The sequence below is a fragment of the Pan paniscus genome, chromosome 3 (genome assembly GCF_029289425.2).
Source record: "Pan paniscus chromosome 3, NHGRI_mPanPan1-v2.0_pri, whole genome shotgun sequence".
NCBI lineage: Eukaryota > Metazoa > Chordata > Mammalia > Primates > Hominidae > Pan > Pan paniscus.
In genome coordinates, this window is record NC_073252.2 from 61009385 (window position 1) to 61034207 (window position 24823).

Here is a 24823-nt window from a genome sequence, read left to right on the forward strand (position 1 = left end):
TTAGTCAAAATAGTTACCCAAACTCTCCAAGTATATTCTCAGTAAATCTTTGTATTGTCCTTGTGAGCAAGGGATGTGAAACATGTGCTGTCCTAAACCATCTGATGCCTTGGACTTAGTGTGGAATGAATGTAAGTGTGATTGTGTGCATGTTTCTGCACATGAATTATTAAATCTAAAGACTTGAAAAATTTTTTTCTTTATCATCAATCCAGGTAATAAAAGTATATTTATGTATTTTATTTCTAAGTTCTAGAGGGTTGGAACAACTTTTCCCTGATACATTGCATTTTTTTGATACCTTCAGTACATGTTAAACTGGCAACCACCAGTGAACTTTACTCTTAAAATATTAATTTTTAACTTCTGTGCTTATATTGTCATTTCAACTTCTTGCTTAGTAACTAGAAAACCATTGCAGATCAGTGTGTGAGGGAACTGCCATCATGAGGTCTGACAAGTCAGCTTTGGTATTTCTGCTCCTGCAGCTCTTCTGTGTTGGCTGTGGATTCTGTGGGAAAGTCCTGGTGTGGCCCTGTGACATGAGCCATTGGCTTAATGTCAAGGTCATTCTAGAAGAGCTCATAGTGAGAGGCCATGAGGTAACAGTATTGACTCACTCAAAGTCTTTGTTAATTGACTACAGGAAGTCTTCTGCATTGAAATTTGAGGTGGTCCATCTGCCACAGGACAGAACAGAAGAAAATGAAATATTTGTTGACCTAGCTCTGAACGTCTTGCCAGGCTTACCAACCTGGCAATCAGTTATAAAATTAAATGATTTTTTTGTTGAAATAAGAGGAACTTTAAAAATGATGTGTGAGAGCTTTATCTACAATCAGACGCTTATGAAGAAGCTACAGGAAACCAACTACGATGTAATGCTTATAGACCCTGTGATTCCCTGTGGAGACCTGATGGCTGAGTTGCTTGCAGTCCCTTTTGTGCTCACACTTAGAATTTCTGTAGGAGGCAATATGGAGCGAAGCTGTGGGAAACTTCCAGCTCCACTTTCCTATGTACCTGTGCCTATGACAGGACTAACAGACAGAATGACCTTTCTGGAAAGAGTAAAAAATTCATTGCTTTCAGTTTTGTTCTACTTCTGGATTCAGGATTACGACTATCATTTTTGGGAAGAGTTTTATAGTAAGGCATTAGGTAAGAAACTTTTGTTTTATTTTTAATTTAGTTATCAAAAGAAATATTTTTAAAAATTGTCATACATTGTCTATGACATATATATGCAGGTCAATCAGTTTTTTTAGAAAATGTTGTAGCTGTTTTTCATAAAGAAAGTGTATTTGTTCTAAGCGTAAGATAACCTACTTTCTTAATACCAGTAATATACTTAAAAATGATCATCAATAACTAAGAGATTATATTTTGTATTTCCTCCAAATAGCGCAAATCAACATCACATATTTTTGAGAATCACTGATTGTTAGTCTGAATTTTATAGAATTTCTATTGAAATAAAATGCTAATCATTATTTTCTCTCTCATCATGTATTTAAGAAAATCTTCAGAATGTCTTCTTTGAATTAATTTTTCAAGTCATTAAATTGAACATTTTCTACAATTCTTTAATTTCTTAGGTGATTACTTCACAAAAACTTGAAAAAATATTATAAAAAGTTGAAAGACTTACGGTCTTGTGGGGCATAAGATAGTAGAATTTTTACTTTACTGATATACACCTATTTGACTTATTTTTATTTCTTTGCTTTACTGATAAAAAGTTGTTTTGCTTTGCAATTTTCATATAGTTGTGATCAGAGCTGGTCAATGCAAGACATGTTTTTATCCAAATATGTTTGAGAATTATGTAGAAACATGAAAAAAGGTACAATTATATTCGACACTAAAATATTGTTTAATGTATTCCAACGAATTCTTATGCATAGACTGTTTCACAGAACTAATATTCAGAGGATCCCACTTCAAATGTCCTTAGCCTTAGACATGACTTGAATTTACATGTATTGATTTGCTTTAAATAATTTTCCATTCAGTAAGCTGTGCCTAGCTGCAGATAGCCTACCAGGCTTTATGGATCTAGGTAAACAATACAAATCTCTTGGCCTCAAGTCTACATTCAGATATTAATTTTAAGGGGTACAGCTATATAGAGGTCACTGGCAAATTTTGGTAAAATAGGATTATAGTAAAAGCCCCCTGACAAGATTGAAATTTAAAATAAAACAAAAGTGTTATCAAAGGGGTGAAAGAGCATTTTCCAATAAACAAAAGTGGGTTCTGGCCATGCATTCAGAAATTCCCCAACAATTCTTTAAAAATCATGGAGCAGCTTGATATGTAAGAAATTCATTTAATAACTATATTTATTATGTAGCTCCAACTTACTAAATTATTGATTATTATATATTTTATAGAATTATCTATTGTGAGTCTAAATCAAGAGTATATATTAAAACGACTATAGGAAAAGGGATATCAGTCAATTTCAATTCATGGATTTATTTCCATAAGTGCTTACGCACAGGTGTATTTCATTTTATTATACATTGCTTTATTGTCCTATACAAAAATTGCAATTTACAAATTAAAGGTTTTTGAAAACCTTGAATCAAGCTAATCAATTTGGCATAATATTTCCAACAGCAAGTGTGTACTTTTGACTCTATCACATATTGGCATTTATCATGCTTTTTCAAATTTTTCATTTTTATGTCTGTTACGGTGATCTGGGATCAGTGTTCCTTGATGGTTACACGTTTATTAGCTTGGGGGCACCTTGATGTGTTCCAATATAAGACAGCAAACTTAATTATAAATGTTGTGCATGTACTAACTGCTCCGCTGATTCGTTTCCCCATCCCACTTCTTCTTAGGCCTCCCTATTCCCTGAGACACAGTAATATAACATACAATGACTTCTAAATGTTCCAGTGAAAAGAAAAGTAGCAGGTCTCTCAATTTAAACCAAAAATATAAAGGAATAAGTTTAATGAGTACTATAGTTTAGATATGGTTTGCTTGACCCTACAAAATCCTGTGTTGAAATTTGATCACCAATATTGGAGGTGGGGCTTGATGGGAGGTGTTAGGGTCATGAGGGTAGATTCCTTATGAGTACATTAATGCTCTCCCTGGGGAAATGGGTGAGTGAGTTCTCACTCTATTAGGTCCCAGGAGAGATAATTATTAAAAAGAGCCAGGAACATCCACCTTCTTTCTCTTGCATATCTCTCATTATCTGATCCCTGCACTTGCTGGCTCCCAACATCTTCTTCAATGAGTGGAGGAAACCAGAGGTCTTCACCAGACGCAGATGTTGGTGCCATGCCTCTTGTATACCCTGAAGAATTGTGAGCCAAATAAAAACCTTTTTCTTTTACAAATTAGACAGCCTCAGTTATTCCTTTGTAGCAACAAAAAAAGCCTGGGACAGCCCAAAAACTACACCATTGCACCAAACAGTTAAACAAGATGTGAGTGCAAAGGAAAAGTTTTTGGAGGAAATTAAAAGTGCTACTCCAGTGTACATACAAATGATAAGAACACATAACCATTATCAGTGCTGATATGGAGAAAGTTTTAGTTGTCTAGAGAGAAAATCAAATTAGCTAGCCAGCTGCAGTGATTCATATCTGTAATCCCAGTAACTTGGGAGGCTCAGGTGGGAGAATGGCTTGAGCCCAGAAGTTTGAAGTCCAAGGCTGCAGTGAGCTATGATTGCTCCACTGCACTCCAACCTAGGTGATAGAGCAAAACCACTACCAAAAAAAAAAAAGAAAAAAAGAAAAAAAAAGAAAAGAAAAAAAATTAAACCAACCACAACATCACCTTAGGTTTTGGCATTAGCTAAAAACTAATACATAGTAAAGCGTTAACTATTCAATTGCATGAAGCCTCAGAGAGGAGAGGAAGGTGCTGAAAAAAGACTGAAGCTAGTAGAGGTTGACTAATGAGGTTTACAGGAATAAACTGCCTACATGATGCAAAAGTTCAATGTGAAGCAATAGGAAGTCATGCAGAAGACTTAGCTAATATACTCAGTAAATGTGGCTACAGTAAACAAATGATTTTCAATGTAGACCTAACAGCCTTCTGTTGGAAGAAGATGCCATTTAAAACTTTCATAGCTAGAGAAGAGAAGTCAATGCTTTTCTTTGAAGCTACAAAAAAACAGGCTGAATCTCTTGTAGTGGCTAATGCAGCTGATGACAAAGGTAAAGCCAATGCCCATTTACTTTTTGTAATAATTATAGAGTACTCTTAATAATTATGTTAAATCTACTTTGCCTGTGTTATATCAATGGAACAACAAAGCCTGGATGATATCACATCGGTATATGACATGGCTTATTGAATATTTTAAGCACACTGTTGAGACCTATTGCTCAAAAAAGAGGATTCCTTTCAAAATATTGCTGCTCATTGACAATTCACATGGTCACCAAAGGGCTCTGATTAAGACGTACAGATATTAATGTTTGACTGCTTGCTATCATTACCTCCATCTTACATGCCATGGATCATATAGCCTTGACTTTCAAGTCTTATGTAAGAATTATATTTTGTAAGGCTATAGCTCTTACTAATGGGGAAAGTATATTGAAAACCTTTTCAAAAGGATTTTTCATTCTAGATTCCATTAAGAACATTCATGGTTCATGAGAGGAAGTCAACATATTAACATTAACAAGAGTTTGGAAAAAATTTGATTCTAACTCTCCTGGATGATTTTGAGGGATTGAAGACATCATGTGAAGAATTTACTGGGGATGGGGTGGTCATGAAAAAAGAAATAGAATTATAAGTGGGCCTGAAGGTTTGTCTAAATTGCTATAATATCATGATAAAACTAAAACCTGTAAAACCGATGAGGAGGTGCTTTTTAAACAGTTGCTTTTTATAGATGAACACAGAAATTGGTTTTGTGAGTTGGAATCTTCTCTGAGTGAAAATGCTATGAACATTGTTGAAATGGCTACAAATGACTTAGAATATTACACAAAATTAGTAGATAAGGCAGCATCAAGGTTTGAGAGAATGGACTCAAATTTTGAAAGAAATTCTACTATGGGTAAACTGCTGTGAAACATCATCATATGCTACAGAGAAATCTTTCATGAAAAGAGGAGTCAATTCATGCAACAATCTTCATTGTTGTCTAATTTTAAAAATTGTCCAGCCGCCCTGATCAATCAACAGTAATCAACACTGAGGCAAGACCCTACACCAGAAAAAATAAAAATAAAAAACCTCACTTGCTGAAGACTCAGCTTATTATTAGCACTTTTTAGCCATACTTTTAACTAAGGTATGTGCATTGCTTTTTAAACGTGATGATATTGCACAGCTAATAGCCTACAAGGTATGGTTAACATAACTTTTATATGTCCTGGGACCCAAATTTGTGTGAAACACTTTATTGGCATATTCCTTTTATTGAGATGAACTGCAACTTATCTTGCAATATCTCCAAGATATGTGTGTATGGCATTTCAAATAAGATGTGAAATTATTTTATTAGTATAAAAAGCAAATTTAATTTTCTTTCCTTTGATCATCTTTATCCTTGTTACTGTGTATTTATCCTTTAAACATTGAATGACTCCAATTGCTTAAAACTGAGTCTTTCTTAAATGAGACCAAATATCATATTAATTAATATTACCTACAAGTTGATAATGCAGGCAGCATATGAGGCACAGAAAACAACAAATCTATAGGACATAAATGCATTTGCTTGGAAGCTGAGAGAAGGCTCTATTCTAATTTCTGATAACTTCAAACTGAGTATCTTCAGTAAAATTTATTCACTATCAAATTCAAGGCGTTTGGATTTATGACCTAGGAAAAAACTTCAAACATTAAAATGTGATGACCTTAAAAAGAGGCTCTCCACACTATGGTGTATAACACCACCAACTTTGATTAGAATTTTAAAGAGAAACAAATTCTCTTATGGAGTTTATCTTTTTATCACTTGAAAATATGTTTTTGTAAAGAGATACTAATTACTTAGTTATTTGTAGTTAGCCATTCTTCTGATTAAAAACCTAAAATTAAATCTTGAAAATGTGTTTTCCTTCAAAACACATCATTTGAGAGAAACACTAAAGTAAGTGTATGATTATCATAGCATGTACATAGGTGCTTCACAACCCAAAAAGAATATTGTCATGGGTAAGAATCAGTAAAGGAATTTCTCCTAATAAAACAGTAGCCTATTAATTAAAGTAATGATATGCAATACAGCAAGATAAAGGGAACTGATCCTGGTGGGATTATTGAAAGATATACCCCTGACTATAGATTAGAAAATACAGAGATGTTATTTGGTGAAGATATTGTGGTACTCATTTATCATCTGCAATTCACTTGCAGAGGAAAAACTGAGTAATAAATTCATTTGCATTTTGGATTTGTGTCTTTAAGTTGTGAAAATACACTTAAATATAACCATCCGTCCTTTGTTCCTTCCTTCCTTCTTTCCTTCCTTCCTTCCTTCCTTCCTTCTTTCCTTCCTTCCTTCCTTCTTTCCATCCTTCCCTCCCTCCATCCTTCCTTCCTTCCTTCCTTTCTTCCTTCCCTCCTTTCTTTCTCTGTCCTTCCTTCTTTTTTCCTTTCTTTCTTTTTTCTTCTTTATTATTTCATTAATTCCCCCTTCCATTTGACATCTAAAAGCCATGTTGTTCTAGAGGACCTAAACTTATTTTTTTCTTAATAGTTTACTGAAAAATTAGTGATACAATTTTTTATTTGAATTGTATGCTAATTCATCTGTTATTTCTTTTATTGAGGAAGGCCCACTACTTTATGTGAGACTGTGGGAAAAGCTGAGATATGGCTAATACGAACATATTGGGATTTTGAATTTCCTCAACCATACCAACCTAATTTTGAGTTTGTTGGAGGATTGCACTGTAAACCTGCCAAAGCTTTGCCTAAGGTAGGACTATTGTATTAAGGAATATTATGTACTTTATGACATTATTTGTTTTCCCTTGAAAGATTACAACCTTAGTTATAGAAGGATGATGTTGAATGTCGTCTGTTTGCAGCTCCATATTTATTTTCCATGCCACAGGAGCTCTTATAGGTGATTATATGTCTTTTCAGCATTATATTGAGAAAGTAGGCAGAAGAATGTCATGATTAGAATAGATTTTAAAATACTAGTATTACAATAGTTTGGATAATAAATTGAATTAATAGGGAATTGGAGCCATGAAGATCACTAAAAAGAATGCTCTAGCCTTTCTCACAATCAAATTGGGCTTATGAACAAGGATATTTGTCATGATAGTACAGAAATGAGCATATTTTCATGAGACATATTGGATATATTCCACAGGAGTTGGTGAGTGGGAGAAAATAAGTGATGAAGGAAGACAAGAAATAAAAGAAAATTTCAATAAATGGAAAGTTTAAGTGTTTAATGATAGTGATGACTTTTACTCAAATAAGTGCTTAGAAGTCATCTTGTTTGTGATTTATATGATGAATTCTGTGTTGTGACTATCCACTTTGAGCTCGTGAGAATGTTAGGTGAGGTTTAATAAAAGCCATTTGAGAAAAACAAGATTTCAACCTCTGTGGACAGAAATCTAAATATCGATAGTTATCAGGACAAAGTAGAGCTCATAGAAATAATTTTGCAGCCTGCAGGTTTCTTTTGGAGTGAAAATAAAATTGTATACTATATTCCTAAATCATCAGAGGAAAAAATTTATAGTTCAAGGAATGTTGAAAGAAACAATATTGAGAAGTAAAAGTGAGTAATAGTTGTTATAGTTTTTTAATAGTTTTGTAAGTATGTCTTGAGTTCACTGCCCCAAAAGTGGCTATTAGCTCTAGCCTTGACCTGACAAGATTCTAGGATATTTAGTCATGGATGTTCATAATCTACCTCTTACGGGATACTTTTTCTTCTGATGAACAGCCTAATGCCTAAGTGTGCAATCTATACCAAGATTGTTCTTATAGGGAACTTGTTTACACTGGAAGACACCACTGTGTCTCTTGTATGACCTATGTCTTCTTTATCCCTACAAAGGTAACCACATTATAGGAAACCCTGACAAGGCCGGATGTTATATTTGTGTTGGTCAAGTGAGAAAACATGGGAGAAACTTAACCAAACACATAAAATAACAGAAACAGTCTTCTTTGACCATTTCTAGAGAAAAGAGTTCAGCATCCCTTGTAAGGCCACTGGGAAGAAGAAAATTCTCTGGGAAAAACACATTCAACCAATGAATGGAGACCAAGAAAGAGAGTGAGGGATCTATGTGCCAAAATGTTAACTGGGATCCAGGGTGCTACCTAGGTGGGTTTCCAATGGGGAACCTTAATTGGTAGGTTTAATGCAAGCAGGCACAAAGTCCATGGAGGCATTCTGAGACTGAAAGGTAGTCACTTCGGCATATCTGCACAGAATCTGATCAGTGATTCAAGCCCAAGTAGGCTATGTCTAGTTGTCCTATAGGGTGGTTACCAGGAGGCAGTGTGTAAGTAAAAATCCTGACTGAACACATTGAGGAAATGGAAGGAGGTGGAAGATTTTAAACGGTGTCAGTGTTGACTAAGACCTGCTTCTGGTATGGAAAATTCAACTTATATTTTAAATGCATAGCCAGACAACATAAAAGTATAAGAATTTACCACAATAGCTATGGTAACAATACTGGGTTTACCTATCACTACAGAGTGAAAAGAAAACCCTCATTTCCCATTTTATGGAAATATAATCAAAATCCTATAAGGAAGGTTTCAGAGCCAGTAGGATTTCCAGAAAAATTATTGGTTTTATAGTAAGATGTGTATTGATGAATATAATTTTATTTATTAATTATTAATATCATTTTACTTACCAGGAAAGTTATACCAGAAAACCAAGCTCTCTTAAGCCATGGCATCTGTATCTAAAATAGAGATACAGAAGGAGAGCTGACAATTTCCATCATTCTCTAGGTAATCTCCCATGCCATTCTACCCTTTATTCCCACACTCCCAGTTTTACACACACACACAAACACACACACACAAACACACACTCATAGAAATAATCATAGAAGTCATATTTTTAAAAAAGTTAGATTCATACAGTCATAATTTATTAGGTAAAAGCTTTTGTGCGGATAATTTTACAAGTTTAATTGAGATATATTTTAGGGCTGTCTTACACTAAATATTTATTTTTATTTTTTAAATTTGACATGTAATAATTGCACATGTTTAAGAGAAATGCTGTGGTATTGCAATACATTTAAATGTTGTGTAATAATTACATCAAGATAATAAACCCATCATCTAAATATTTATCATTTCTTTGTGGTGATAACATTCAAAAACCTCCTTTCTGGCTATCTTGAAATATGTAATACATTACTATTAACTATAGTTACCCAACAACTTAATATAATAACAGAACATATTCTTCCAAATTATAACGTTGTATCCATTGATCCACCATTTCTCATTGCCCTCCCTACTATCTCTTCAACCTCTAGTAACCACAATTCTACTCTCTAATTCTATTATGAATACATTTTTTAATTCCACATATAAGGGATACCATGCTATCTCTGCCTGGATTATTTCAGTTAACATTATGCCCTGGAGGTTCATTCATGTTTCTACAAATGACAGGATTTCATTCTTTTTTTTCCAATATATGTTTAATGAAATGGATATATATAAACATTGGAAAATGTATATATATATATATATAAACATTGGAAAATGTATATATATATATATAAACATTGGAAAATGTATATATATATATATAAACATTGGAAAATGTATATATATATATATCTCTCCAGTGGAATGCTATTGAGCTATAAAAAAGTTAATATATAATAGAAATAAAGCTTATATATATCTAATGGAATGGATATATATATAATGGAATAGAAATATATATCTATACATATAAACACACACAATATACATATCCATTTCATTGAATATATATATATATAGAGAGAGAGAGAGAGAGAGATTTTCAAATGTGTGTATATATATCCAATGGAATGGACATATATATATATGTAAATTTTTTCCATATTTTCTTTATGTATTTCTTCATTAATGGATGTTTAAGTTGATTCATCCCTTGGGTATATGAATAATGTTGATGTAAACATAGAAGGACAGATATCTCTATGACTTCTTAGTTTATTTAAATATACACCCAGTAATGGAAATGCTGTATAATATGGTAGTTCTATTTTCATTTTTTGAGGAATTACCATACTGTTTTCCTTACTAATTGTACTAATTTGCATTTCCCTCAACAGTTTATAAAAGATCTTCTTTCTCTGCATACTTGCTAGCACTTGTTATTTTTGCCTTTTGATAATAGCCATAACAGAGGTGATGTGATATCTCATTGTAGTTTTGATTTGCATTTCCCTGATGATTAGTGATTTTGAGCATTTTGTAATTATACTTCTTAGTCACTGATAGTCTTCTTTTGAGAAATGTCTATTCAGGTCTTTTGCTTATTTTTTAATCAAATTAGTAATTTATTTTTATTGACTGATGTGACTTCTATGTATATTTGAGATAGTAACTCATTGTCAGATTCATAGTTTGCAAATATTTTTCGTGTTGTGAATTGTCTCTTCACCCTGTTGTTTGCTTCATTTTCTCTGCACAAGCTCAATGCTTTGATATAACCCATTTATCTACTTTTCCTTTTGTTGGCTGTGCTTCTGAAGTCCTATCCAAAAAAATCCTTGCCTAGACCAATGTCACAAATCATTCCTCCTACAGTTTCTTCTAGTAGTTGTATAATGTTTGGCCTTATATTTAACTTTGTAATTCATTTTTACTTACTTTGTATATGGTGAGGGATAGAGGTCTAGTTTCATTTTCTGCATGTGGATATGCAGTTTTCCTAGCACCATTTAGCAAAGAGGTTGCCTTTTTTCTATTATGTGTTCTTGGCACCTTTGTCAAAAGTCAGTTAGCTGCTATATTCCTCCATTTGTGTTGTTATAGAGGAATACATGAGACTAGCAAATTTATCTATCAAATAGAATTATTTGAATGATAGTTCTGCATACCGTACAAGAAGCACAGCACTGACTTCTGCTTGGCCTCTGTAAGGTTCTCAAGATGCTTCCACTTGTGGTAGAAGGCAAACATGAGCTGGTATATGCAAAGGTCACATGACAAGAGAGGAAACCATAAAGAGGGGATGTGAGGGAGTGCCAGGTTTTGTAAAACAACTAGCTCTTCTGGGAACTAATAGAGTAAAAATTCGCCTCCCAGGCAGGGGATTAATCTATTCATGAGGGATCTGCTTCCATGACAAAGGCACATTCTGTTAGATTCTACCCCCAATATTGGGGATCAAATTTTAACATGAAGTGTGGAGGGCTCAAATATCCATACTATGGCAGCAGTAAATGCATAAATTTATTTTGTGGATCTCTATTCTATATAGCATTGGTGTATGTATCTGTTTTCATGCCACTGCCATACTGTTTTGGTGATGATATCTATGCTATATATGTGTGTGTATATATATATTATATATATGTATATATGTGTATATTATATATGTATATATTATATATGTATATATGTATATATTATATGTATATATTATATATGTATATATTATATATATAATACTTTAAGTTTTATATATATATAAAATACTTTAAGTTCAAGGGTACATGTGCAGGATGTGCAGGTCAGTTACATAGGTATACATGTGCCATTTTGGTTTGCTGCACGCATCAACTCATCATTACATTAGGTATTTCTCCTAATGCTATCCCTCCACCAGCCACCCAGCCCCCAACAGGCCAGGTGTGTGATGTTCCCCGCCCTGTGTCCATGTGTTCTCATTGTTCACTTCCTACCTAAAAGTGAGAACATGCAGTGTTTGATTTTCTATCCTTGTGATAGTTTGCTGAGAATGACTGTTTTCAGCTTCATCCATGTCCCTCAAAAGGACATGAACTCATCCTTATTTATGACTGCATAGTATTCCATGGTGTATATGTGCTACGTTTTCTTAATCCAGTCTATCATTGTTGGACATTTGGGTTGGTTCCAAGTCTTTGCTATTGTGAATAGTGCTACAATAACCATATGTGTGCATGTGTCTTTATAGTAGCATGATTTACTATCCTTTGGGTATATACCCAGTAATGGGATAACTGGGTCAAATGGTATTTCTAGTTCTAGATCCTTGAGGAATCCCCACACTGTCTTCCACAATGGTTCAACTAATTTACATTCCCACCAGCAGTGTAAAAGCATTCCTATTTCTCCACATCCTCTCCAGTATCTGTTGTTTCCTGACTTTTTAATGATTGCCATTCTAACTCACATGAGATGGTATTTCATTGTGGTTTTTGTTTGCATTTCTCTGATGACCAGTGATGATGAGCATTTTTTCATGTGTCTTTTGGCTGCATAAATGTCTTCTTTTGACAAGTGTCTGTTCATATCCTTTGCCCACTTTTTGATGGAGTTGTTTGTTTATTTCCTGTAAATTTGTTTAAGTTCATTGTAGATTCTGGATATTAGCCCTTTGTCAGATGGGTAGATTGCGAAAATTTTCTCCCATTCTGTAGGTTGCCTGTTCACCCTGATGGTAGTTTCTTTTGCTGTGCAGAAGCTCTTTAGCTTAATTAGATGCCATTTGTCAATTTTGGCTTTTGTTGCCATTGTTTTTGGTGTTTTAGTCATGAAACGCTTGCCCAGGCCTAAGTCCTGAGTAGTATAGCCTAGGTTTTCTTCTAGGATTTTTATGGTTTCAGGTCTAACATTTAAGTCTTTAATCCATCTTAAATTAATTTTTGTATAAGATGTAAGAAGGGATCCATTTCAACTTTCTACATATGGCTAGCGTGTTTTCCCAACACCATTTATTAAATAGGGAATCCTTTCTCCATTTCTTGATTTTGTTAGATTTGTCAAAGATCACATGTGTAGTGTTATTTCTGAGGCCTCTGTTCTGTTCCATTGGTCTGTATATCTGTTTTGATACCAGTACCATGTTGTTTTGGTTACTGCAGCCTTGTAATGTAGTTTGACATCAGGTACCATGATGCCTCCAGCTTTGTTCTTTTTGCTTGGGATTGTCTTGGCAATGCGGGCTCATTTTTGCTTCTATGTGAACTTTAAAGTAGTTTTTTCCAATTCTGTGAAGAAAGCCATCAGTAGCTTGATGGGCATGGCATTGAATCTATAAATTACCTTGGACAGTATGGCCGTTTTCATGATATTAATTCTTCCTATCCATGAGCATGGCATGTTCTTCCATTTGTTTGTGTCCTCTTTTATTTCATTGAGCAGTGGTTTGTAGTACTCCTTGAAGAGATCTTTCACATCCCTTGTAAGTTGGATTCCTAGGTATTTTATTCTGTTTGTAGCAATTGTGAATGACAGTTCAATCATGATTTGGCTGTTTGTCTGTTATTGTTGTATAGGAATGCTTGTGATTTTTGCTCATTGATTTTGTATCCTGAGACTTTGCTGAAGTTGCTTATCAGCTGAAGGAGATTTTGGGCTGAGATGAAGGGGTTTTCTAAATATCCAATAATGTCATCTGCAAACAGGGACAATCTGACTTACTCTTTTCCTAATTGAATATCCTTTCTTCTTTCTCTTGCCTGATTGCCCTGTCCAGAGCTTCCAATGCTGTGTTGAATAGAAGTGGTGAGAGAGGGCATCTTTGTCTTGTGCCAATTTTCAAAGGGAATGCTTCCAGTTTTTGCCCACTCAGTATGATATTGGCTATGGGTTTGTCATAAATAGCTCTTATTATTTTGAAATGTGTTCCGTCAATTCCTAGTTTATTGAGAGTTACTAGCATGAAGGGTGTTGAATTTTGTTGAAGGCGTTTTCTGCATCTATTGATATAATCGTGGTTTTCCTCGTTGTTTCTGTTTGTGTGAAGGATTACATTTATTGATTTGTGGATGTTGAACCAGACTTGCCTCCGGGGATGAAGCCAACTTGATCATGGTGGAAAAGGTTTTTGACATGCAGCTGGATTCAGTTTGCCAGTATTTTATTGAGGGTTTTTGCAGTGATATTCCTCAGAGATATTGGTCTAAAATTCTCTTTTTTTGTTGTGTCTCTGCCAGGCTTTGGTATCAGGATGATGCTGGCCTCATAACATGAGTTAGGGAGGATTCTCTCTTTTTCTATTGATTGGAATAGTTTCAGAAGGAATGGTACCAGCTCCTATTTGTACCTCTGATAAAATTCAGCTGTGAATCCATCTGGTCCAGGACTTTTTTTGGTTTGTAGGATATTATTGCCTCAATTTCTGAGGCTGTTATTGTTCCATTCAGAGATTCAAATTTTTCTTGGTTTAGTCTTGGGATGGTGTATGTGTCCAGGAATTCATCCGTTTCTTTAGATTCTCTAGTTTATTTGCATACAGGTGTTTATAAAATTCTCTGATGGTAGTTTGTATTTCTATGTGAACAGTGGTGATATCCTCTTTATCATTTTTATTGTGTCTATTTGATTTTTCTCTATTTTATTCTTTATTTGTCTTGCTAGTGGTCTATTTATTTTGTTGATCTTTTCAAAAAACCAGCTCCTGGATTCATTGATTTGTTGAAGGGTTTTTCGTGTCCCTATCTCCTTCAGTTCTGCTCTGATCTTAGTTAATTCTTGTCTTCTACCAGCTTTTGAATGTATTTGCTCTTGCTTCTCTGGTTCTATTAATTGTGATGTTAGGGTGTCGATTTTAGATATTTCCTGCTTTCTCTTCTGGGCATTCAGTGATATAAATTTCCCTTTACACACTGATTTAAATGTGTCCCAGAGATTCTAGTACTTCGTATCTTTGTTCTCATTGGTTTCAAAGAACATCTTTATTTTTGCCTTCATTTTATTATTTCTCCAGTAGTCATTCAGGTGCAGGTTATTCAGTTTATATGTAGTTGTGCAGTTTTGAGTGAGTTTCTTAATCCTGAGTTCTAATTTGATTACACTGTGGTCTGAGAGACTGTTGTGATTTCTGTTCTTTTACATTTGCTAAGGAGTGTTTTACTTCCAATTATGTGGTCAATTTTAGAATAAGTGTGATGTGGTCCTGAGAAGAATGTATATGCTGTTGATTTGGGGTGGAGAGTTTAGTAAATGTCTACTAGGTCTGCTTGGAGCAGAGCTGAGTTCAAGTCCTGGATATCCGTGTTAACCTTCTGTCTCCTTGATCTTTCTAATAACGACAGTGGGGTGTTAAAGTCTCCCATTATTATTGTATGTCTCTTTGTCGGTCTCTCAGGACTTGCTTTATGAATCTGGGTGCTCCTGTATTGGGTGCATATATATTTAGGTTAGTTAGCTCTTCTTGTTGAATTGATCCCTTTACCATTATGTAATGACCTTCTTTGTCTCTTTTGATCTTTGTTGGTTTAAAGCCTGTTTTATCAGTGACTAGGATTGCAACCCCTGCTTTTTTTTTTTTTTTTTTTTTTTTTTTTTTGCTTTCCATTTACTTGGTAGATCTTCCTTTATCACTTTATTTTGTGTCCATGTGTGTCTCTGTATGTGAGATGGGTCCCCTGAATACAACATACTGATGGTTCTTGACTCTTTATACAATTTGCCAGTCTGTGTCTCTTAATTGGGCCATTTAGCCCATTTACATTTTAGGTTAATATTGTTATGTGTGAATTTGATCCTGTCATTGTGATGTTAGCTGATTATTTTGCCCATTAATTGAAGCAGTTTCTTCATAGCATTGATGGTCTTTACAATTTGGCATGTTTTTGCAGTGGCTGGTACCAGTTGTTCTTTTCCATGTTAAGTGCTTCCTTCGGGAGCTCTTGTAAGGCAGGCCTGGTGGTGACAAAATCTCTCAGCATTTGCTTGTCTGTAAAGGATTTCATTTCTTCTTCACTTATGAAGCTTAATTTGGCTGGATATCTGATTCTGGGTTGAAAATTCTTTCCTTTAAGAATGTTGAATATTGGCCCCCACTCTCTTCTGGCTTGTAGGGTTTGCTGAGAGATCCACCGTTTGTCTGATGGGCTTTCCTTTGTCGGTAACCTGACCTTTCTCTCTGGCTGCCTTTAGCATTTTTTCCTTCATTTCAACCTTAGTGAATCTGACAATTATGTGTCTTGGAGTTGGTCTTCTCAAGGAATATCTTTGTGGTGTTCTCCGTATTTCCTGAATTTGAATGTTGGCCTGCCTCGCTAGGTTGGGAAAGTTCTCCTGGATAATATACTGAAGAATGTTTTCTAACTTGGTTCCATTCTCTCCATCACATTCAGGTACACCAATCAAACATATATTTGGTCTTTTTACATAGTCCCATATTTCTTGGAGGCTTTGTTCCTTTCTTTTTACACTTTTTTCCCTAAACTTGTCTTCTTGCTTTATTTCATTAATTTGATCTTTAATCACTGATATCTTTTTTTCCAACTGATCAAATCAGCTATTGAAGCTTGCGCATGTGTCACGACGTTCTCATGCTATGGTTTTCAGCTCCATCAGGTCATTTAAGGTCTTCTCTACACTGTTTATTCTAGTTAGCCATTTGTCTAACCTTTTCTCAAGGCTTTTGTCTTCCTTGCGATGGGTTAGAACATGCTCCTTTAGCTCAGAGAAGTTTGTTATTACAGACTTTCTGAAGTCTACTTCTGTCAGCTCATCAAAGTCATTCTCCATCCAGCTTTGCTCCATTGCTGGTGAGGAGCTGCAATCCTTTGGAGGAGAAGTGGCGCTCTGCTTTTTAGAACATTCAGCTTTTCTGCTCTGGTTTCTCTCCATCTTTGTGGTTTTATCTACCTTTGGTCTTTGATGTTGGTGACCTACAGATGGGGTTTTGGTGTGGATGTCCTTTTTATTGATTTTGATGTTATTTCTTTCTGTTTGTTAGTTTTCCTTCTAACACTCAGGTCCCTCAGCTTCAGGTCTGTTGGAGTTTGCTGGAGGTCCACTCCAGACCCTGTTTGCCTGGTATCACCAGAAGAGGCTGAAGAACAGCAAATACAGCTTCCTCTGGAAGCAAATATATTATGCATATATATATATACACATACATACACACCTCCTTGTCTGGTGTGGGATCAGGGTAATGCTGGCCTCACAAGATGATACTGAAGTGTTTTTGCCTTTTTGACTTTTTGATGGTTTGGAAGAGTGAGAAAAAGTGTTATTAATTATTCTTTAAATTTTGTTGAATTTCATAGTGAAGACCTTAGCTCACTGGCTTTTTTAATGAGACTTTATTACTGATTTAAACTTCTTCCTCATTATTTATTTCTCCTTGTTTTTATTTCTTCATAATCCAGTCCTATTTTATGTGTCCACTAATTTGTTTATTTTCCTAGATTTTTCCATTTATTGGCATATACATGTCCATAGAAGCCTTTTATAGTCCTTTTTATTTCTAGTGTCATTTTTTCCCTTTTTTTTAAGAATCCTTAAGATTTTAGAGATGAAATGTCACTTTGTTATGCATACTGGAGTGTGGTGACATTATTATAGCTCACTGAAACCCAAACTCCTGAGTTTAAGCAATCCTTCTACCTCAAAATTCCTAAGTAGCTGAGACAGGCATACACCATCAAGACTGGCTAATTTATTTCAAATTTTGTAGAGATGGGTTCTTACTAAGCTATTCTCAGTCTTTGGGCTTCAAGTGATTCTTCAGCCTCTGTCTCTGAAAATGCTGGGTTTATAGATATGAGCCTCTATGCCCGATTTGCTTTGTCTCTTTGTAATCTCCCATTTTATTTGTGTCTTTTCTGGTTTGTTTCGTTTTGTTATGTTTTCAGTTACCTTGCTAAAGCTTTGTCGATTTTATCTTTTCAAACAACTAACTCAATATTTTGCTGATTTTCCATATAGTATTTTATTTCTATTTCATTTATTTCTGCTCTAATCTTTGTTAAATATCTTGTTTTCCTAATAATTTTGAGTTTCCTTGTTCTTGTTTTCTAATTTCTTGAGATGTTATCATAAATTGTTTTTTGAGATCTTTCTACTTTTTTGATGTGTGTGTTCATTGTTGTAGACTTTCCTCTTTATTATTCTGATTTCTTCCTCAATTGTCTAATATTATGTTTGCATTATTTTCCAAGTTTCTTTTTTTTTTATTTATAGTTTATGTGATTCCTGAACTTGTCAAAGAGATTATTGTGAATTTGATGTCGGATATTTAAGCATTTTCAAATCTTTTGGTGCATTATTGAAACTTTATTGGTTTATTTTAGAGATGTCATACTTCCCAGTTTTTTTTTTAACGGTACTTGCTCTTTATATTGATGTCTACATATTTAAAAAGATAACCACCTGATTCAGCTTTTTAAGGTGATATGCAGTGGTGTTAAATGTGTACTGCTTAATATCAGAGCTGAATCACTGCCCTGAGGATTCTTTCTGTTCTGAAGAGAGCTTATAGTTAATAGCAAAACCTAAATAGTGCAGTAGAGCTAAATCTCTTCCATGCTGTTGTTTTCCTGTCTGGGGAAGACTTATCATGACCATGAAAACATAATGCTGTGCCAGAACTTAAACCCAAACCTGTAGTAATTTCTGAGTTGAGGAAGGCTTAAGAAATAACTGGAACTTAGTTACTAACCTGATAGTTGTTTCTGAGTCAGAGAAATGCTCTTCATGAGCACCTGGGATATTTGTAAAATCTAACCAAAGATTCTAGCCTTCCCTTTGATTGTGCCTCCTGTACTACTGTAGTGCTGGCTAGGTCCTCATCAGTGAATTCCCTGCTGATAGGACCACAAAGCATCTGCCAAGATCTGTTTGCCATTTGCTGTGATTAGTGCTTCTGCTCTTTGCTTCCAATTCAACTCAGGTGGTTCAGCCCTTCTGACACTCCTAATACCTCCTGTGGGATGGAACAAAGAAGGCTTCTCACAATGATTCACACACTGATATGGAGATTGAATGTCCAGTTGCAACTATTTTCTTCCACCTGTGTAATTGCAGGTACAGGGAAGTTTTCTGCGAGTGATGCTATTTTGGTTTGGAGAATGGGATGATGCAGCACAATGATCTTTCTTCTTTCTGGTCATGGATTTTTTAATTTCCATGAACCCATAAGATTTTTCACTTTTCTTCTGAGCTCTGGTGCTTTCAGAGTGGTATTTTTATATTTGAATAGTTGCTAGTTGTACTTTTAAGAGCGATTGATGCTGGACGTCTTCTATTCCACCATCTCGCTGATGTCAGTCCTCAAATAATTTTATATTTTAGCAAATTATTTTGGTTTTAGGATTTTGTGTCTACGTGACACAGACATGAAAAGAGATGTACTCATTACTGAAAATTTTTGTATACTGTTTTGGTTGTGCGCCTTTTCTAGTATGAATGATTACGTATTTAAGCCATATGTTTTATACATAGACTGTCCTTTAAAGAGACTAGATAGTTCTGTGTGTCAGCATATAGGGACAGAATATAACTACACATTAATAATTTCTCAAGTCTTTATTTTAGAAGTGTAAGTAACCTTTATTTTAATTTTTGTTATATTACGCCTCTGTAATGCAGATAAATTTTTATCTTCAGGAAATGGAAAATTTTGTCCAGAGTTCAGGGGAAGATGGTATTGTGGTGTTTTCTCTGGGGTCAATATTTCAAAATGTTACAGAAGAAAAGGCTAATATCATTGCTTCCGCCCTTGCCCAGATCCCACAGAAGGTCAGTAAAACCTCCAATCCTGATAAGCAGCTATTCACATAATGAAACAGTATGGTTTTATTTGGGTCTTGGATCTCATTTTCCACTTAGCATAACAGGTACCAAAATTCGTAAGACATTATAGTAGTGTACATGGGCATAACTGATCATTTGCCTACTGAGTCTTGCTGTTACTGGAAACAACTTTCTTGATTGTCATTTGTTTATAATAAAATAGATATAATAAATTAAGCCCTACCTTATATTTTAGGATTTGAATTCTAAAAATGTGTGCCAATGATTCCAAAAAAAATTCTGACATGTATTATTTCAAAGGACCAGAAAAAGGAAAACTGATATTAAAAAAATAAAGAAGAATCAATCTCAAGAATATCTTCTCATATTTGTGTGTATAAAAACTGTATTCAGGGTAGTTTTGCTTAGAAATAAAAGCTCAGATTAATGTAGTCTTTCTAAATAATTAGAAGTTTCAAAAGTAAAATGTCAATTACAATTATAGTATAGTAACAATTATTTAAGTAATGTAATTATTTACGATACTCCACTAATTTTAACTTTTTTATTACTGTAATTCTAGAATTTCACACTTTAGATAGTGCTATATATAAACTATCCAAAAGATATTTCATTTTATATTTAGCTAAAATACTTCAAACTCAATAAAGGCAAGCATACTAATTAGGAATTTGAAATATTATAATTTTAATTATGAAATTATCTGTTAAGTAGTTTGAAACATCTATGCCATTCTTTGTTTTCAAATGTATAAAATTTGTATAGGTGTCCAACAAATAAAAATTGTGTAAAAAAAAGGTACAATCTCAAAGAAAATTTATCATTGAACAGTGGAACATAAGTAATTTTCTAGCTCATTCTTCTTCAATAAAACAATTAAATATAAGAAGAAAGAGGCCAGGAAGGAAATAGAGAAGAAAAGACACCCGATTATCCAAAAGACACACATAATTGAGAGCAAATTTTTATCTGCAGGGAACTGTAAATTTGATGGTAGAATGAGATTGGCTCCATGAGTTAAAATGACACACAGATCAGGTACTTATAAAATTTTTAATTCTTATATAAAAATAGATTAGCCACTGCTGAATTAATTTTTTAAATATTCTTTGGTATTCTCATTCTCAAATATTTTTAATTGATAATAAAATAATAATAGCATACCTAATAGGCAACTGGTACACATTATTTTAAAAGATCTTTGTAAAACGTCCTACTGTATCTTTCAGTCCTTACATGGTAGCTCTACACACCCCTGTCTCAACCATCACCTGAAGTACAATGAGTTTATAATTTATAACTATATCTACATCCTTAGAATGCTAATATCCTGTGGTTCACTCTGTGAAATACATGTGTTTCTTCCATAGGTGTTATGGAGGTACAAAGGAAAAAAACCATCCACATTAGGAGCCAATACTCGGCTGTATGATTGGATACCCCAGAATGACCTTCTTGGTAGGTCTATGAGAAAGTAAAAATATGAACTAGATGAGGAAAAAATGAATAAATGTTAAACAGCAAGCAAATTCAGCAAAGATCTAAAATTATAAAACTTTATTTTACTTACTCTTTTGAAGCAGATATAATTAAAGGATTGACTAAAATTGTATAGAGTCACACTTTCTATTGTTAAGGTGAGAGTGACAGGAAATTCAGAAGGAATTAATGCCTATTTTTCTGAAGACAGAAATGATCTTTAGTAGCAATGCTCCATGTGCTCACCTTCTAAATAAAATGCTGTACGCTTCAGTGAGTTATCTCATAATTCCCATCTGTAGTCTTTAAATAATTTTAAAAGTTTAGAATAAAATATCTCACCATTTCTCATCCAATTTACACACTAGGTCATCCCAAAACCAAAGCTTTTATCACTCATGGTGGAATGAATGGGATCTATGAAGCTATTTACCATGGGGTCCCTATGGTGGGAGTTCCCATATATGGTGATCAGCTTGATAACATAGCTCACATGAAGGCCAAAGGAGCAGCTGTAGAAATAAACTTCAAAACTATGACAAGCGAAGATTTACTGAGGGCTTTGAGAACAGTCATTACCAATTCCTCGTAAGTACTACTGCTTGTACAGACTGATCTAACATTGACTATGTTATACATTATACCAGAAAATGTTAAATATCATCCTGGTAGACATGTTAAGGGATTTTACTCCACAATATTGAGTCATTCATCACCTTGTTACTGGAATAGTTGTGGAAATTGTAGTTCATAGAGTGTCAAACTTTCTTCATGGAAATATTAGGTTTAAGTTAACAACTGATTTACTAAGCTTTTATTCACATCTTAATTTTACCCCATTTTGTTAAGAATATACTTTTTCAGTCTCTCCACTATATCTGTTTAATACTATGTAACCAACAATATTCATGTCTCAACCAGAATCAATCTTTTACTGAACAAGTTCTTGGCTTGCATAACATATACTACGGTTTATCTACCTATCTTTTATGAAAACAAAACTACAACTTTCTAAGTTCTATGTGTGTTTTTGCCTTCCAGTTATAAAGAGAATGCTATGAGATTATCAAGAATTCACCATGATCAACCTGTAAAGCCCCTAGATCGAGCAGTCTTCTGGATCGAGTTTGTCATGCGCCACAAAGGAGCCAAGCACCTGCGATCAGCGGCCCATGACCTCACCTGGTTCCAGCACTACTCTATAGATGTGATTGGGTTCCTGATGGCCTGTGTGGCAACTGCTATATTCTTGTTCACAAAATGTTTTTTATTTTCCTGTCAAAAATTTAATAAAACTAGAAAGATAGAAAAGAGGGAATAGATCTTTCCAAATTCAAGAAAGACCTGATGGGGTAATCCTGTTAATTCCAGCCACATAGAATTTGGTGAAAACGTTGCTATTTTTATGTTATCTATTTTGTTATTTTATCTTAGCTATATAGCCTAGAATTCCACGATCATGAAGTTGTGAGTATATCTCATTCTTTCGTTGTATTTTCCTAGGTGTCTTTACTCTCTTCTCTCACTTTGTGACACAAGGACATGAATACATCTAAATTTTCCTATTTCTGATATGACTGTTTTGATGATGTCATTACTTCTATAACCTTAAGTGATAGGGTGACATGCAATATGATGATTCCTGGTGTGTGCCCAAACACATGGATACAAAGAAGTAAAAAACGTAAAATTCACAAAATTCAGTAAACCACACAAATCAGGTAAGTGTTCTATGAGATTAGCTGGCTATGAGAAACATAATGATGTTTCTTTTTCAATTTAAATAAGCCCTTCTACATAGCCAGCATCAGTGATCTCAGAAAATAAATTGCTAATAATGATGACATGGCATTACGCTTAGAAAAGTTTGCTGTATTTCCATAGACCTCATCTAGATGTCATGGCCTACATTTCTGCCATCACTCAACCAATATTTTTTTCTGTTTTCTTGATGATAAAAAGACCTTTCTCATGATTGCCATCAAATAACAAAAGAAACTATTTTTTTTCTCACATAGAGAAAATGTCAGTAAGATATTCAAGGTGAACAGATTATTTTGGGGATTAGTAACCATTTGAAATATATGGTGATAATTACTGAGTTTATAAAATTTATTTGATAGTACACTTAATAAGGAAGATTTATATGTTTATTCTTTAAAAATGATGAATACTCATAATTCTTATCTCTATAATCAAAAGTATAATTTACTGTAGAAAAATAAAGAGATGCTTGTTCTGAAAGTAAGATCAGTGAACTGCTTTTCAGTCTCAATCTTTGAGAATTGTAATTTCATCAAATAATTGCTTACATAGTAAAAATTTAAGGTATTAGAAAACCTGCATAACAAATAGTATTATATATTAAATATTTTGATATGTAAAGCTCTACACAAAGCTAAATATAGTGTAATAATGTTTACACTAATAAGCAAATATGTTAATCTTTTCATTTTTTTACTGTCATATAATCTTAGTGTATGCCTATTAATAGTTTTAAATAAATAAATTGGCTCATCTGGCTTTTTGAAAATTTTGAAATTCTTACAGATGTTGATTAGGTATATCTACAAATTAATTTCAATTTTAAAATGATGATATAAAAATAAATATAAGTATTTTTCTTGTGTATGTATACAATAAATATAAATAAAATTGTTTACTGTTTTGAAAGTTTCTTAAGTTTTTACACTGATATGTTTTTTGACTTTTACAATATTATTATAATCTAGGAAAAGCTGATTATATCTGTTTTAAGCCTCATCTTTTCTCTGTAATTAAACACAGTAATTGATTAACATGCTGTGACAGGTGGGAAGCCATTTCTGGAGTGGAGCCTGCTAACACTCTGGAGCTTTTTAGGTTGGACGTTCATTGTATGTGGGATTCTCTGCCTCTCAATAGCTGTTGCTCATAAGACTCTCCTTCATCAATCTGGCATTGAATTTTGAGATCAGTTGCAATCAGAATCCAATTGGCCTTGCCGTTGTAGTATGTTCTATCTTAACCAGCAATTTCTAACCAGGAGCCTGCCCAGGTTTGTTCTGTCTTCCCTGTAAGAAGCTCCCAGCATAAATATTCTAAATTTCACACCACTAACATATTAACAAACCTTTGGACCATGTTCACTTTAGGTTGAGCATAGTGTGATGAGATGCAAATTAAATTACAATCCTATATGTGTGTGTTATAAATTTTAAAGTGTATAAATTAATTAACACATTCTAAGTATCCAACAAAGGTCAAATAAATGATATAAAGTCACCAAACCAATGCTATTTGATCTCATCTTATTTCAGAAATTTTCTGGTAATATCACCTTTTGTTTTTTTAAATTATATCAATTATTGCAAACAAAGGAAATCTCAAAGGAATTTTTAATAATTACCTAGAATCTCACTTCTAAACCTAGCAAATAACAGCAAATTCCCATATTTTCATCACATAGTCTTTAAAATTTGCACATGGTGTGGTGGCAAAATTGTTGTTTTAAAGGTGGCAGAGTAAGAATGCCCTGTCCCTGTTTCCCCATGCAGAAAGAGACTTAACAACATCATATAGACCAAATTGCCATGGTGATAATCCCAGAAACCAGTGAAAAGATTACAGCACCCCAGAAAAGAGCAAAGCCAAGAAGAATTTTATTGAAATATCTTAAGAAGTGTTGTATCATAAACTCTCTATAGAT

General features: G+C 33.9%; 1 protein-coding gene across 1 annotated transcript; it reads left to right on the plus strand.

Annotated features, from left to right (window-relative positions):
* Positions 1-402: 402 nt before the first annotated feature.
* On the plus strand, positions 403-23808 carry LOC100978938 (UDP-glucuronosyltransferase 2A3). The gene is made up of 6 exons (XM_003805532.6): positions 403-1161; positions 6777-6925; positions 19510-19641; positions 21027-21114; positions 21504-21723; positions 22177-23808. Exons 1-6 carry the CDS (start codon positions 447-449, stop codon positions 22454-22456), a joined length of 1584 nt encoding a protein of 527 aa, XP_003805580.2. The 5' UTR covers positions 403-446; the 3' UTR covers positions 22457-23808.
* The last annotated feature ends 1015 nt before the right edge of the window (positions 23809-24823 follow it).